We start from the raw sequence: 16,331 nt of genomic DNA, 5'->3' as shown, positions 1-16,331 counted from the left end.
CGTGATTTTTCCCCCCTGCTACTTTCAGGTCGTGTAACACTTGATGGCGAGTATTCGTAAAAAGCTGGTGGTAGTTGGGGACGGGGCATGTGGGAAGACTTGTCTGTTAATCGTTTTCAGCAAAGATGAATTTCCAGAGGTTTATGTGCCCACCGTTTTTGAAAACTACGTCGCGGACATTGAAGTTGACTCCAAACGAGTTCAGCTGGCTTTATGGGACACGGCGGGGCAGGAGGATTACGACCGACTGAGACCCTTGTCCTATCCGGACACCGATGTCATCCTCATGTGCTTCTCCGTGGACAGCCCGGACTCTCTGGAAAACATTCCAGAAAAGTGGGTGCCGGAAGTGAAACACTTCTGTCCTAATGTGCCCATAATTTTGGTGGCGAATAAGAAAGATTTGCGGAGCGATGACAATGTGAGAAGTGAGCTGTCGAGAATTAAACAGGAACCAGTGAGAACAGAGGACGGACGCGCCATGGCTGCTCGCATCGGAGCGCAGGACTACATGGAGTGCTCTGCCAAAACCAAAGAGGGGGTTCGGGAAGTGTTTGAGACCGCCACTCGAGCATCCTTACAGAAGAGACCAAGACCACCCGCTGGCTGTTTGAATTGTTGCCGACTGATTTGAATAATAATAACAATAATAAACCTATGACACAAAGGTGAGGGTTCACGGGACATCCTCCTCGAAACGATTGCTTTTTCGCGTATGCCATCAGCAGAAACGACATTTAGGCTACTCAACACGCTGTGCATGTATTGCGAGGTCACCAAAGCTATCTAATGTCATATGGGCGAATTCAGGCTGGGCACTGGATGGACTTTTGCTAAATTATGTTAATGGCTTGAATGAATGAATGAGGCATTTATATAGCGCTTTAATGTGTATTGCAATACACCCAAAGCGCTTTACAATCATGTGGGGGGTCTCTCCTCAACCACCACCAGTGTGCAGCATCCACTTGGACTTAAGGACTGTGGCACCGGTGATGGTAATGGACTGCACACAGGAGTTTAAATATACCAATAGGTTTCACAGCTTAAGCTTGTAGACTTGGCACAGGTTTTTTTCTTTCTTTCTTTTTTTTTTTTTTTTGTGAGTATGCTTGCTGAAGAAAGTGTTTTTGTTGTTGTTGTTGTTGTTGTTTTAAGAATATGCCCCAATACCTTAGAGTGTTCAGTTATAAAGTTACCCTGCTAAGACACTTCTGTCATAATGTAGAATACCTTAAAAGGATCATGTAAGGAATAATTGAAGCCGGGCCGTGTGCATTATTTTTCTAATAATTCAACAGACCGAAGTCAATTATTCCGCTTATACTACGGTTGCCACACCTCAAGACATCGATCAGATGATATATTTCAAGGCATTCGTACGGTATTTCTACTTAAATCGCTTTTGTGAGTAGGATTATTTCTCCCGTGTCTCACCCAACGCCTCCGTTGCTAATTCCAAAATGTCATTTTAAACCTAGTAATGGAGGCTTGAGCCGTTGATAACAGACTAATGCAGTTAATACAGTTTAATAAGTAAGTTATGAGAGAGAGAGAGAGAGAGAGAGAATGGTCTCTGTGCGTCTCTCAATAGTGTTCGGCAGCAATGTCTCTAGTTACAGTGAAACTTAGTTCCTTTTGTTCACGAACAGGGGTGCGTTTCCCAAAAACAACGTCCAAGTTCGCAAGTTCCGTCGTTACCAATAGAGTTCAATGGAACTAACGACCATAGTTAGCTAACGATGCTTTAGGGAAACGCACCCCAGAACCGTTGTTGTTACCTCGCTTGTGAGAAGTCATAGTTTTTAAGTTGTTTACTGAGTAGCGCTAACAACATTAGCGCGATGTATGTTAGTGTGTGCAAACTGTAACTGTTATGTATGTGCGGTCTGTGAGGGAGAGATAGAGTATGTGCTTTCCATACATAATAAAGCGTAATTTTGTGGCAAAAACATGGACATGATCTGTCGTTTTTATCCTTTTGTTTACTATATTTATTTGTTTGGCCAGTGTCGTTGTAGGTTTTGGTTATTTTGCTGTTGTAAGACCTTTGAAATAACAGAAATCATTTGGCGAAGTGATATGGTCATGTAATGCGGTCAAGAGCTGCCTGGAACTACGTTCGCCGCAACATGATCTCACAGAATTCCGTGTAATGTTCACGGACTTAATTAACCTCCGAATCTGTGGTGGCATCACGGAATCGCCGAAAATTCCGTGATGGGCTCACAGAAGTGATACCAATGTAAGTCAGTGACAGGCATCAGCCGTGCTCCACGCACGGAAACCCTTAGCATCAACATGCCGACGCGATACTGGGAAATTTATCGTCATCATTATTGTTCAGAACTGGGTAGGTTTAAGGTAGGGGTGGGGTCAGGTACTCCGGTGAAAGTATAACTGCATCGGAGTCACTCTTTTTACGTGGTCCGATGCAGCGCTGGTGTTGAACCAGTGAATCCGTGCATGGACCACGGCTGGTGCCTTCTGTGAGCCCATCACGGAATTTTCGGCGATTCCGTGATACCACCACAGATTCGGAGGTTAATTAAGTCCGTGAACATTACACGGAATTCTGTGAGATCAGGTTGGTTCGCCGTGCGTTTCCCTGAAAATAATTGCACACCTTATAACGTTCGTCAGCCAGTGTTGCCAAACCCCTCCCTCAGAAAATCTCTAGAACCACCCACAAAAGTCTCCATTTTTCACAAAAAGTCGCCAAATATGAAAAAGTAAATACAGGTAAAATTGGTAAAGGAAAGTAAATATATACTTTACAATGACAGTACAATTTTATGACAGTATAAAAAATATAACAAAAGTATAAAAAATTCTGAAGTGAAATTTAGGAAATGCTTTCTTGTAACTCTGCACGACACATTTGAATCAGTAAATTCTTCCTGTGATCTGCAAGCACATGATGGAAATGATATAAAGACACACAATGCTGGGCATTTGTTTCATATGTCACCAAAGTGCACCCCTGTCCTGCTCAAATACAACAGATAAGAGATATTATGATTCTCCAAAAACAAAACCTTTATTCATACAAACTTATTTCAGTCAACACACTCTATTATACGGTGGCCGAGAGAGCTCAACGTGCTGCAAATAGGAAAAAAAAAACACCTGCATATTAAGAAAACAACTTCATCAATTTGACAACACATGCGCTGCAAATGCTCACAACACAAGAAACGCAAATACAATTCTTTATTTGGTTATGTTGTGAGCATTTGCAGTGTTTCTTTATTTGTTTGTGTTGTGAGCATTTTCAGCAAATTGATGAAGATATGTTCTTGATTTGCTGGTGCTTTTCTATTTGCATGTGTTTTATACTGTAAAGTGCAAAATACTGCATCCCAGCACACGACACGATGATGCACTGTCTCTCAGTATCTGGTTGACATGATTGTGCATGAATTGTGGTATAACATTTGTGTCTGTGGTTAAAACAAGATGTTCATGCACTGAGTAGTTGGTGCCCTGATGTAATCATAATTTTTCATATTTGTTCTCCGCCATCTTGACGCTTATAATGAAATGGTGGTGCGTGTCATCATATCTGAATGGCAGGTGTACTGATGTGTGTTCACTGCACACTGTGCACAGACTCATTGGCATGATTGAGAGTAAATGTGGAGGTCACGGGCCTCACGGCAAGGTGTGGCCAAGTAAAAAATATAAAAATCTCCAAAAAAATCGCTATTTGTATTTAAATATAGCTAAAATAGCTCCTTGTCGCAAAAAATCAATAAAAGTCGCAGCAACAATGAGAATGTAGCTACATTTGGTGACAAAATCCCCAAATTGGCAACACTGTCGTCAGCATTCAACGGAAAAATAATTATCTAGTAAATAAATAAGTGAAAGTCCTATTAATCCCAATTTTAAGTTATTATTATTATTATTTTATATCTTTTCAGTTCTTCATTGTACGGTGTATACCAGGATCTTACTTGAGTAGAGGATTCTTATTTGATTCTTTTAGGACATAAACCACATTATGCTGAATTGCATGATAAAAAAAAAATAGAAAGCAATTGATGTGTTTATCATGTTCATTGTGATGTTGTTGTCTGTTAATGAATTAAAATACACTGGCAGGTCCTTTCTCAAAACAGAAGTGCACACGTTGTATGGCAACAACTGTTTTAGGTGTAATCAAGGTGTTAGTGTTGAACAAATAGTTTCTTTAACGTTTAAATATTAAACCATAAGAGAATGAATGTTTCAGGGAATGAATCAGAACTGCTGAGGACATGCTAATGTGCTTGTTTTTTAACCCATTTTTAATGTTTATTTGGTCTGATGTGGGCGCTATTCAGTTTATGAAATGTTCTGAACAGGCCTCAATCAAACCATTTTAAATATATTTTGAGTTTGAACAAGCTATTTTGCATTCATTTTTGTGAATTTGCTGCTTTCAGGTATTTATAGGAAGATTCAAAGACATAGGTAAAGCAATGTGAATACATGGGTGATTTTGTTTGCAAATGATAAATATATATTTGAAAATGATTAAAGTGTCAGACAGAGTGTCTGGGAGTGACCCATCCTACTGTATCTCAGCTGGTCTTGCTTCTGTGTGGCATAAGTGGTTACCTAACACAATTTAATACAGGAAAAAATTAAATTTTGTTACAATTTTGTTTAAATAGTATATGTGCACTTGACACCAGAGTGTTGATGTGCACACAAACTGGCTAGCTTTAGTGTCTGCAGAAATTATTGGGGTGTGTTTGTTTATTATTTATGCATATTTTACAGATATCACAATAAATATTAAGGTTCTTCAAAGAGAATATCACCTTAAGCCTGGAATACACTACATGATTTTTGCCCTAATTTTCCGCCAATTTATTGTCTGGCAAAGTTGACACTAATTGCCGAAAGTCAAAGCCAGTATGCAGATTTGTGTTGACAGATTTCATAGAAAATCACATAGTGATGGTCACAGACTCTGATTTCTTTAGCTTCAGACTTTGATTCCACCCAGTCGGAGGATATCAAACATGTTTGATATTTTCAGCCAATTTTAGAACACATATTGTTTTCATTTGTCAAGTGTCTCCTAGCAACAATGCGCACATTTCTGAGTGAGTTTTGTGATTGGAACTATAGATATATATACATCTATGATTGGAGCTACTTCAAAGTATGACCTTCAGTCGTTTAGTGTATGATGTCACCATTTACAAAGTCGGTAAGTGTATGATGCTAGTGTTTTAAAAATCTGTTCAGATTTTAAAAATCATTTAGTATATTCCAGACTTTAGTTTATAGTTAGTAAACTAATTTAAACATTTAGTAGCACAATGTTTTAGTTTTTTCTTATTTGAAAATTCTACTTTTAAATTGTAGCTGGTTTAACTTTTATTTATGGTAAAATTAAGTCCATTTCTAACTTTTAAGGTTGCTTAGTAAATGTAAACAAATATAATTGTGACAGTACTTGCATTATGTGTTACTGCAGTTAACTACTTTGGTTGAGTGTGCTAGATAAAGTGGGCCATAGGTTTTACGTGCAGAGTAAAGCTTTCAAATATGGTCAAAATTAAAGTTCATTTAAATTGTTTAGAGAAACAGACAGAAAAAAGATGACATTTAATATGTTTCTTGTTCAGTTTTTTTTTGTCACCTTTTTGTAACCTACTTTATTTGTTGTTGCATGTGTTAGTCACATTTTTAATGTTGTTCATTTTCATCAACATTCTCTTAGATTTCAAAATCTGTTAGATTTGATTTTTTTTATTTTTTTTATTTTTTTAAATGGAGGCTATATGTTATTTAGTTTGTTAAATATGTTGCTGAATATGTTCGATAATATTTGTTAATAAACATTAAAAAATAAAATGATTTTTTTTTTTTTTTTTTTTTTATAATTTCTGATTAAGATGCAGGATATTGTTTGGATTAATCAGAGATGGCCAACTTAGAGCTAGATCTTATGGTTAGCAAGTTTATAACCACTGACCTAGTCTTCCATTACACCTCAGAGACATTTGTGGATGATTTGGAACACTTAATTGGGACATACCCACCCCCAGCTAAAATTGCAAATTCATTGGTAGTGCTGTATTTTATGGGTAAGTGTGTCATTTTAATTAAATAAGTCACGTCCCTTCCTCAGGGTATACTTAATTAGTAGATATATGATTACAAAGGAATTTTCAGCTTAAATCATTTTATTTTTAACAGTAAATTGACACTATGATCTTTAGTGTGCCATAGCAACACCATAAATGTATTTCATTAAATAGAAAGTTGAATGACTATTTAATTAAACAATGCAATTAAAAATGAACTGATCATGTTGTACAGGTGTGTGTTTCTGTGCATTGGTGTCTTTTGTGTGCATGCATGTGTGTATGCTTGTATTTTTTTAAAGACTGATTTTGTATGGATACATATCTAGACCAATAAACCTATTTTCACCCTCAATTTCTGAAAGTGTGTGTGTGTGTGTGTGTGTGTGTGTATGCAGCCCATTTTACTGACATCTTCCTTTCTTTCTCTTTCTCTTCTCTCTTGTCATTCTGTTTCCTTTCTTTGCTTGTCCTCCTGCCACACTGTCTGCAATGCAATTTTTTAAAAGACTTTTAAGATTTTGTACGGATACATATCTAGGCCTATAAACCTATTTTCACCCTCAATTTATGTCTAAAAGTGTGTGTGTGTGTGTATGCAGCCCATTTTAAAAATCATGGCCCATTTTAGCTTAACCAGCCATTTCTACCTAAAATGACCTTTTTCACAAAAGGTATCTTCTATAAATTAAACTTTTTTATTTGAAAGAGCATGTCAAAACATTGTTCATAAAACCTTGCTTTGTTGGTAAGCTTACTTATAATTGATTTAGTACCCTCATTAGTGATTAATGAAATTTACTATGTCAGGCTTACAATTTCTCTGACAAGCTTCATGTAACACTCTGCCCTGCCCATATTAAAAAACTCAGACCAATAAAAATTATTGTTACATGTCAACAAGTGTTGAAGCAACAATGCAAGATCAGTTATTGTGATTTTTGGTAAAAATTTAAAGAGATATGATGCTGCAACCTTATTTGGCTGATAGCCCATTTTAGCTGACTTCACCCTATCTTACAGTAAATGTTCCAAGTAAATATTTCTTTGCCTCATGTTTGAAGTTTCAGCAGCAAATTAGACAGCAGTGTCAGCAATCTCATGTTCCCCTCATGCTGTCTCATTCCCTCGCAAAAAGCATGGGTGGGGCATAGAGAGTGACCTCATCTGTGTGTGTGTGCTATATTTAGATCTGGAGTTGGATTTGACCATGTGGCGGGGTTTCCGGTTGAGTAACTTCAGTTGAAGTGTTACCACAGAATTTGCTGTTGGAGTAACAAGTTCCCTGTACCTGTGCTTTTGTTTTGTATAGACTTTTAGTTTGTAATGTTGTCCTGTTCCTGTTTTCTGTTCCCCTTTGTGATTACTTTTTTAAAATAATGTGACGGATCGGTGGCCCTCCCCCTCATCATCATCACCACCCCGTCCCTTATTCGCCGCCCTTCACCAGGCTCCCGACTGGAGTGGGTGGATGAGAGGAGGGGCGTGGGATCAACGCGGGCTGGCGGCGTGTGATGAGGCACAGCTGGACTGAATGAAGCCTCATCACCGCCGCTGTTAAATAGCAAGCCAGCCTCCACTTTGAAAAACACGGTCATTCTAGCCGCCACGTTATTTTGTGTTGCGCGCATATACAAGGCGTTGCGGTAATAGCGTGTAAAAACATCTGGCATTCATTTATTGAGCCAGTTTCTGTCAATAATGAAAAACGAATGAACGAATATATAAATGAACAAATAAATGAAATCAATTCATTTAAAATAATACAAATGTTTAAAAAACGGTCTGATAAAACGAAAACGTTGAGTAATATTAAATGTAGAATTTCCAAATAATATGAAAATACCTCTCTGATGAGAAACAACAAAATAAAAAACAAAAGCCTTTCAAAACTTGCATATAACCACATTTATCTGTATATTCAAATAGTTATAAAAAGAAAACTCCCTGTTTCCACACACCAGTTTCAATCCAGTTTCAGGACTGTCTGATGATGCATTACATAATAAAAGCCCTCCAAAAAATCATATTCTACCTGTTCTGCCTGTGATTTTGGATGGCTCTAAAAAATAAAGTCTCTGGTTTCACAGACCAGTTTCAATTCAGATTAACAGTTCACTGCCCCAGGGTGTCTCTCAACCAGTTTCAGGACTGTCTGATGTTGCATTACATAATAAAAGCCCTCCAAAAACTCATATTCTACCTGTTCTGCCTGTGATTTTGGATGGCTCTAAAAAATAAAGTCTCTGGTTTCACAGACCAGTTTCAATTCAGATTAACAGTTCACTGCCCCAGGGTGTCTCTCAACCAGTTTCAGGACTGTATGATGTTGCATTACAAAATAAAAGCCCTCAAAAAACTCATATATGACCAGTATTGTCTTTGATTTTGGATGGCTCTAAAAAATAAACTCTCTGGTTTCACAGACCAGTTTCAATTCAGATTAACAGATCACTGCCCCAGGGTGTATCTCAACCAGTTTCAAGACGATCTGATGTTGCATTACAAAATACAAGCCCTCCAAAAACTCATATATGACCAATATTCTATTTGATTTTGGATGGCTCTAAAAAATAAACTCTCTGGTTTCACAGACCAGTTTCAATTCAGATTAACAGATCACTGCCCCAGGGTGTATCTAAACCAGTTTCAAGACGATCTGATGTTGCATTACAAAATAAAAGCCTTCCAAAAACTCATATATGACCAATATTCTATTTGATTTTGGATGGCTCTAAAAAATAAACTCTCTGGTTTCATAGACCAGTTTCAATTCAGATTAACAGTTCACTGCCCCAGGTTGTCTCTCAACCAGTTTCAGGACTGTCTGATGTTGCATTACAAAATAAAAGCCCTGCAAAAACTCATATTCTACCTGTTCTGCCTGTGATTTTGGATAGTTCTAAAAAGGAAACACCAAGTATAAATTTTTTTTAAGGTAAAGTATGTGAAACTGTTTATATATATATATATATATATATATATATATATAACAATTTTACGACTTTACCAAAAAAAAAAAATTGTAACATGCCTCCGGTGAGTTTTGACCGTAGCACATAGCAACTCCCATTAAAGTCAGAGTTTCAGATGAAGTGGTAATTTTAAAAATTTCCTTCCATTTTTTTTTTCAATAGAAAACTACCAAAGCACACCATAGGGTTAAATGTTTCAAACAGCCGTTCAGATTTTATATTGGCAATGGTGTTCAGCACAGTGCCAAAATACTTAAATACTTAGACCTAATAAGCTATTTATTTTCATTTTTTTAAATATTTTAATCTGTATTTAATGTTAATTAACATTAGTTAACATTAGTTCATTCATTAATTAGCATAAACTGCCAATGAAAAATTGTTCTAAGCATTCACTAATTTTAATTAATTTCAACATTTAACACATTAACAGCAAAAGTTTAACTTTATTATTTAATGAACCTGAGCTAACATGAACTAACAGTTGTATATAAGTTGAATTTATCTATATAGCACCATTTACAACAGCAGCATCTGACCAATGTGCTTTACAGCATCAAAAATAAGTAATAAATATAACAAAGTAAATAAAAAGTAAATAAAGTCACAGCTAAAACCCCAATTACATTAATATTATAATTGGAAATAATTAATATTGGAATAATATTATAATTATTAATTAATCATTTTACTCAATTATCTGGCCAAAAATATACTTGAGTAAAAGTAAAAAAGTACAACTTTAAATTTTACTCATGTATTAAAAAAGTAGAAGTACTTTCTTTTCTGACAGACATTCAGAAGTTTGGTTAAAGGGAGAAAACTAAACAAAATGCAATGACACAGGTTAAACAAGTATATCTAGTGCAACAACAACAATTAAAATGCAGCACAGCGGAACACAGACAAAAAAATACAGGGAAAGGGATTAAAAGGAAACTCCATCCTTTCCACCCTCATGCCATCCCATATGACTTTCATTTATCAGATGAACACAAACTAAGAGTTTTCGAGAGAAAAAAAATCACGTGTATGGGACATCCAAAAATGACACTTCAAAAACTACACAAAGTGAATATGACAGTAACGCATGCAACCCGTTAATGAATCAGTGTCTTCTTAAGTGAAATGATAGGCTTATGTAAGAAGGATTCAAATACTAATATTTTAAATTTGGCCGTCGTGTTCACTTTGTGTGGGTTCTGAAGTGGTTCTGTTTTGCATTATCTGGACTAAAAATATGTGCTTGTGTTCACCTTAAGAAAGAAAGTCATAAACATCTGGGATGATATGAGGGTGAGTAAATGATGAGAGAATTTTCATTTTTGGGTGAACTATCCCTTTGAAGAGCAAGATGTGATGCAGAGGCTAGAAACATATTCCAAACAGAATACTAGAATGTGTTGAATTAATGAGGAGAGTCATAGAATTAAAACATACAACATTAATGTTTTGAAAGGCCACTTTTTTGTGTGTTGTTAATCTTTTAATTATTTATTTGGGGCTTTTAGAGTTTTTTTTTTCCTCAGCAAATATTGATAAATAATTATTTGTTACTATTTAGATTAATTAATGAGCAAATCATGTAATTATTAAGATAAAAAATAAAATAAAATTGACAGTCCTGACAGTCCTACTCAATGTGTCATATAATGACATATTATAAATACAACGTATCCACTACCTGGTGAGAACATCAGTAAACAAGAATTACAATTAATTTAGCAAACAATGCTTATTTAAACACTTTTGGAGATTTTTAATTAAGAAAATATTTCCACAAAAATATTAATTAAATTATTTCAATTCTCATCACTGATTTTATTTGCACTCAATCTTGTGCATTCAGCTAATATATTACACAGCTAATGGCTCTATAAAAACAGAACAAATAATGAATAAACATTTTTTGGGAAAATGCAACTTTGCTACATCAATATGCTTCCTCGGATTTGATGGTGAACTTTTGAAGCCAGACATTTACCTGATGAAAGTCATAAATGAAGTAGAAATATGTGTGCTTGATGCGTGAAATAATGATCATTGGTTCTCACATCAAGCACGCACATTTGAGCTTCCGTTTATCATATTTAATGTGCATAAGATAAAATAAAAATGTAATGTACTTTTCAAGATGAAATAAAATTGTAAGGAGTAAAAGTACTGTTTTTCTTCAGAAATGTACAAGTAGTCAGTTTAAATTGTACTTGAATAAAGTACAAATCCCCAAAATAATACTTAAGTAAAGTATTCAAGTAAAATTACTCAAGTATTTTACACCTCTGCAATACAATGAATTACAGTAATCTAAACATGATGATATAAAAACATGAATTACTCTGTCAAAGTCTGGAAAAGAGAAGAAAGGCTTGATTTTAGAGAGAAGATGGAGATGAAGGAAACAGGATTTAACCACAGAATTTACTTGACTATCAAATTTCACCTTACTGTCAAACAAAAAACCAAACAAAGTTTTTAACAAGGGTTCTGGCTTGGGATGTAACAGAGTCATTACTGAGATATTTTAATGGAATGCCACTAGGGAGACCACAAAAGTATAATTTCAGTTTTATTTTCATTAAAGTAGAGAAAATTTAATGACATCCAGATTTTGATATCCTTCATACAAGCCAACAAAGTATAAAAGTTGTTGTTATCAGAGCGTTTATGGCAAATAAATCTGGGTAGCATCAGTGTAACAGTGAAATGAGACACAGTGCTTCCTAAAGATGTAGCCCCAAGGAGCATATACAGAGAGAAAAGTGTTGGAGGAAGTATTGATCCCTGTGGGACCCCCAAGGAGGTTAGCAGCTGAAGACATGTGGGTGCGTAGTCGAACTGAGATCCTCCGGTCCTTTAAATAGGATATAAACCAACCTAAAACATTTCCTGTCAAGCCCACATAGGACTTGAGTTGGGCAATGACAATATTATGATCGATCATATCAAATGCAGCAGTAAGATCTAAAAGCACTAATACAATACTATCACCCTGGTCAGTTACCATACAGATATCATTTAACACCTTTAATAAAGCTGACTCGGTACTATGAAATGTTCTGAATTTAAGCAAAGAATAATAATTTATTAAGATCATATTGTAAAGTGTTACCTATTGTTCTTTATAATTCTTTTGCACTTTTTTTTTTTTACTTTATACATTTGTGTATTGCTTTATTGCATTTAAAGTTCTTTTTGTTATCAGAAAATAATTATTTAAAAGATTTTTGCAACTAAATATATCTATTGTGATAATACCCTATAATGTGGTAAAAGCTTTAGCAATTATCGCAACATGAAAATTTGAAAAATCACATGCCTGGTTTAGACAGACCACTTTCACTTTAGATTGACAGCCTACCTCATCAGTGTCACTCCCACAATGTCAGGACTGTCTATTGTATAATTTCAAAATAAAATATAGAAACTCACATATATGCAGCTTTAGCTATCTATTCAAATTGGCTTAGAAGTTTCCAGTGACCACTTTTACTTCACATTGATAGTACATGTGATCTGAATGCCACGCACACAATGGCAGCACTGTTTGATGCAAAATTACAAAAGAAAAACTAATAAAAATGTTTTGACTATCAATTCAGATTGGTATAAAAAGGAAACTCCGCTTTTCACATACCAATTTTACTTCAGATTGACCGTACAGCATCTCAGAATGTTGCTGATGTCAGGACTATTTGATGTACAATTTTAAAATAAAAGCCCACTAAAACTCTCATATACGCTGTTTTGACTATTTGTTCAGATTGGTTTAAAAAGGAGACTTCCTGTTTTTACAGACCACTTTCATTTCAGGTGGACAGTACAACTCTTAAGAGTGTCACTCACATAATTTCAGGACTATCTGATGTTGAATTACAAAATAAAAAGCTCATATATTACCATCCAAAATCAAATAGAATATTGGTCATATATGAGTTTTTGGAAGGCTTTTATTTTGAAATGCAACATCAGACAGTCCTGAAACTGATTGAGAGACACCCTGGGGCAGTGAACTGTTAATCTGAATTGAAACTGGTCTGTGAAACCAGAGAGTTTATTTTTTAGAGCCATCCAAAATCAAAGACAATACTGGTCATATATGAGTTTTTGGAGGGCTTTTATTTTGTAATGCAACATCAGATCGTCTTGAAACTGGTTGAGATACACCCTGGGGCAGTGAACTGTTAATCTGAGTTGAAACTGGTCTGTGAAACCAGAGAGTTTATTTTTTAGAGCCATCCAAAATCAAAGACAATACTGGTCATATATGAGTTTTTGGAGGGCTTTTATTTTGTAATGCAACATCATACAGTCCTGAAACTGGTTGAGAGACACCCTGGGGCAGCGAACTGTTAATCTGAATTGAAACTGGTCTGTGAAACCAGAGAGTTTATTTTTTAGAGCCATCCAAAATCAAAGACAATACTGGTCATATATGAGTTTTTGGAGGGCTTTTATTTTGTAATGCAACATCATACAGTCCTGAAACTGGTTGAGAGACACCCTGGGGCAGTGAACTGTTAATCTGAATTGAAACTGGTCTGTGAAACCAGAGACTTTATTTTTTAGAGCCATCCAAAATCAAAGACAATATTGGTCATATATGAGTTTTTGGAAGGCTTTTATTTTGTAATGCAACATCAGACAGTCCTGAAACTGATTGAGAGACACCCTGGGGAAGTGAACTGTTAATCTGAATTGAAACTGGTCTGTGAAACCAGAGAGTTTATTTTTTAGAGCCATCCAAAATCAAAGACAATACTGGTCATATATGAGTTTTTGGAGGGCTTTTATTTTGTAATGCAACATCATACAGTCCTGAAACTGGTTGAGAGACACCCTGGGGCAGTGAACTGTTAATCTGAATTGAAACTGGTCTGTGAAACCAGAGACTTTATTTTTTAGAGCCATCCAAAATCAAAGACAATACTGGTCATATATGAGTTTTTGGAAGGCTTTTATTTTGTAATGCAACATCAGATCGTCTTGAAACTGGTTTAGATACACCCTGGGGCAGTGATCTGTTAATCTGAATTGAAACTGGTCTGTGAAACCAGAGAGTTTATTTTTTAGAGCCATCCAAAATCAAAGACGATACTGGTCATATATGAGTTTTTGGAAGGCTTTTATTTTGTAATGCAACATCAGATCGTCTTGAAACTGGTTGAGATACACCCTGGGGCAGTGAACTGTTAATCTGAATTGAAACTGGTCTGTGAAACCAGAGACTTTATTTTTTAGAGCCATCCAAAATCAAAGACAATATTGGTCATATATGAGTTTTTGGAAGGCTTTTATTTTGTAATGCAACATCAGACAGTCCTGAAACTGATTGAGAGACACCCTGGGGAAGTGAACTGTTAATCTGAATTGAAACTGGTCTGTGAAACCAGAGAGTTTATTTTTTAGAGCCATCCAAAATCAAAGACAATACTGGTCATATATGAGTTTTTGGAGGGCTTTTATTTTGTAATGCAACATCATACAGTCCTGAAACTGGTTGAGAGACACCCTGGGGCAGTGAACTGTTAATCTGAATTGAAACTGGTCTGTGAAACCAGAGACTTTATTTTTTAGAGCCATCCAAAATCAAAGACAATACTGGTCATATATGAGTTTTTGGAAGGCTTTTATTTTGTAATGCAACATCAGATCGTCTTGAAACTGGTTTAGATACACCCTGGGGCAGTGATCTGTTAATCTGAATTGAAACTGGTCTGTGAAACCAGAGACTTTATTTTTTAGAGCCATCCAAAATCAAAGACAATACTGGTCATATATGAGTTTTTGGAGGGCTTTTATTTTGTAATGCAACATCATACAGTCCTGAAACTGGTTGAGAGACACCCTGGGGCAGTGAACTGTTAATCTGAATTGAAACTGGTCTGTGAAACCAGAGAGTTTATTTTTTAGAGTCATCCAAAATCAAAGACAATACTGGTCATATGAGTTTTTGGAAGGCTTTTATTTTGTAATGCAACATCAGACAGTCCTGAAACTGATTGAGAGACACCCTGGGGCAGTGAACTGTTAATCTGAATTGAAACTGGTCTGTGAAACCAGAGAGTTTATTTTTTAGAGCCATCCAAAATCAAAGACAATACTGGTCATATATGAGTTTTTGGAGGGCTTTTATTTTGTAATGCAACATCATACAGTCCTGAAACTGGTTGAGAGACACCCTGGGGCAGTGAACTGTTAATCTGAATTGAAACTGGTCTGTGAAACCAGAGACTTTATTTTTAGAGCCATCCAAAATCAAAGACAATACTGGTCATATATGAGTTTTTGGAAGGCTTTTATTTTGTAATGCAACATCAGATCGTCTTGAAACTGGTTTAGATACACCCTGGGGCAGTGATCTGTTAATCTGAATTGAAACTGGTCTGTGAAACCAGAGACTTTATTTTTTAGAGCCATCCAAAATCAAAGAAAATACTGGTCATATATGAGTTTTTGGAAGGCTTTTATTTTGTAATGCAACATCAGATCGTCTTGAAACTGGTTTAGATACACCCTGGGGCAGTGATCTGTTAATCTGAATTGAAACTGGTCTGTGAAACCAGAGAGTTCATTTTTTAGAGCCATCCAAAATCAAAGACAATACTGGTCATATATGAGTTTTTGGAAGGCTTTTATTTTGTAATGCAACATCAGATCGTCTTGAAACTGGTTGAGATACACCCTGGGGCAGTGAACTGTTAATCTGAATTGAAACTGGTCTGTGAAACCAGAGACTTTATTTTTAGAGCCATCCAAAATCAAAGACAATACTGGTCATATATGAGTTTTTGGAGGGCTTTTATTTTGTAATGCAACATCATACAATCCTGAAACTGGTTTAGATACACCCTGGGGCAGTGATCTGTTAATCTGAATTGAAACTGGTCTGTGAAACCAGAGACTTTATTTTTAGAGCCATCCAAAATCAAAGAAAATACTGGTCATATATGAGTTTTTGGAAGGCTTTTATTTTGTAATGCAACATCAGATCGTCTTGAAACTGGTTTAGATACACCCTGGGGCAGTGATCTGTTAATCTGAATTGAAACTGGTCTGTGAAACCAGAGAGTTATTTTTAGAGCCATCCAAAATCAAAGACAATACTGGTCATATATGAGTTTTTGGAAGGCTTTTATTTTGTAATGCAACATCAGATCGTCTTGAAACTGGTTGAGATACACCCTGGGGCAGTGAACTGTTAATCTGAATTGAAACTGGTCTGTGAAACCAGAGACTTTATTTTTTAGAGCCATCCAAAATCAAA

The 16,331-nt window shown here is 35.7% G+C and overlaps 1 protein-coding gene across 1 annotated transcript; it reads left to right on the top strand.

Moving 5' to 3' along the window:
- Window positions 1-1,952, top strand: LOC131527261 (rho-related GTP-binding protein RhoB). The gene has a single exon (XM_058756243.1). It carries the CDS (start codon window positions 44-46, stop codon window positions 632-634), a length of 591 nt encoding a protein of 196 aa, XP_058612226.1. The 5' UTR covers window positions 1-43; the 3' UTR covers window positions 635-1,952.
- The last annotated feature ends 14,379 nt before the right edge of the window (window positions 1,953-16,331 follow it).

Source organism: Onychostoma macrolepis, chromosome 20 (assembly GCF_012432095.1).
Source record: "Onychostoma macrolepis isolate SWU-2019 chromosome 20, ASM1243209v1, whole genome shotgun sequence".
In the NCBI taxonomy this organism is placed as follows: Eukaryota; Metazoa; Chordata; class Actinopteri; order Cypriniformes; family Cyprinidae; genus Onychostoma; species Onychostoma macrolepis.
The sequence above is the reverse complement of the archived record's forward strand: the minus strand, read 5'-3'. Positions and strand labels throughout refer to the sequence as shown.

What these genes read in the sequence shown, in the direction of transcription:
- LOC131527261 (XM_058756243.1), top strand. Translation starts at nt 44, where the DNA reads ATGGCGAGTATTCGTAAAAAGCTGGTGGTAGTTGGGGACGGGGCATGT.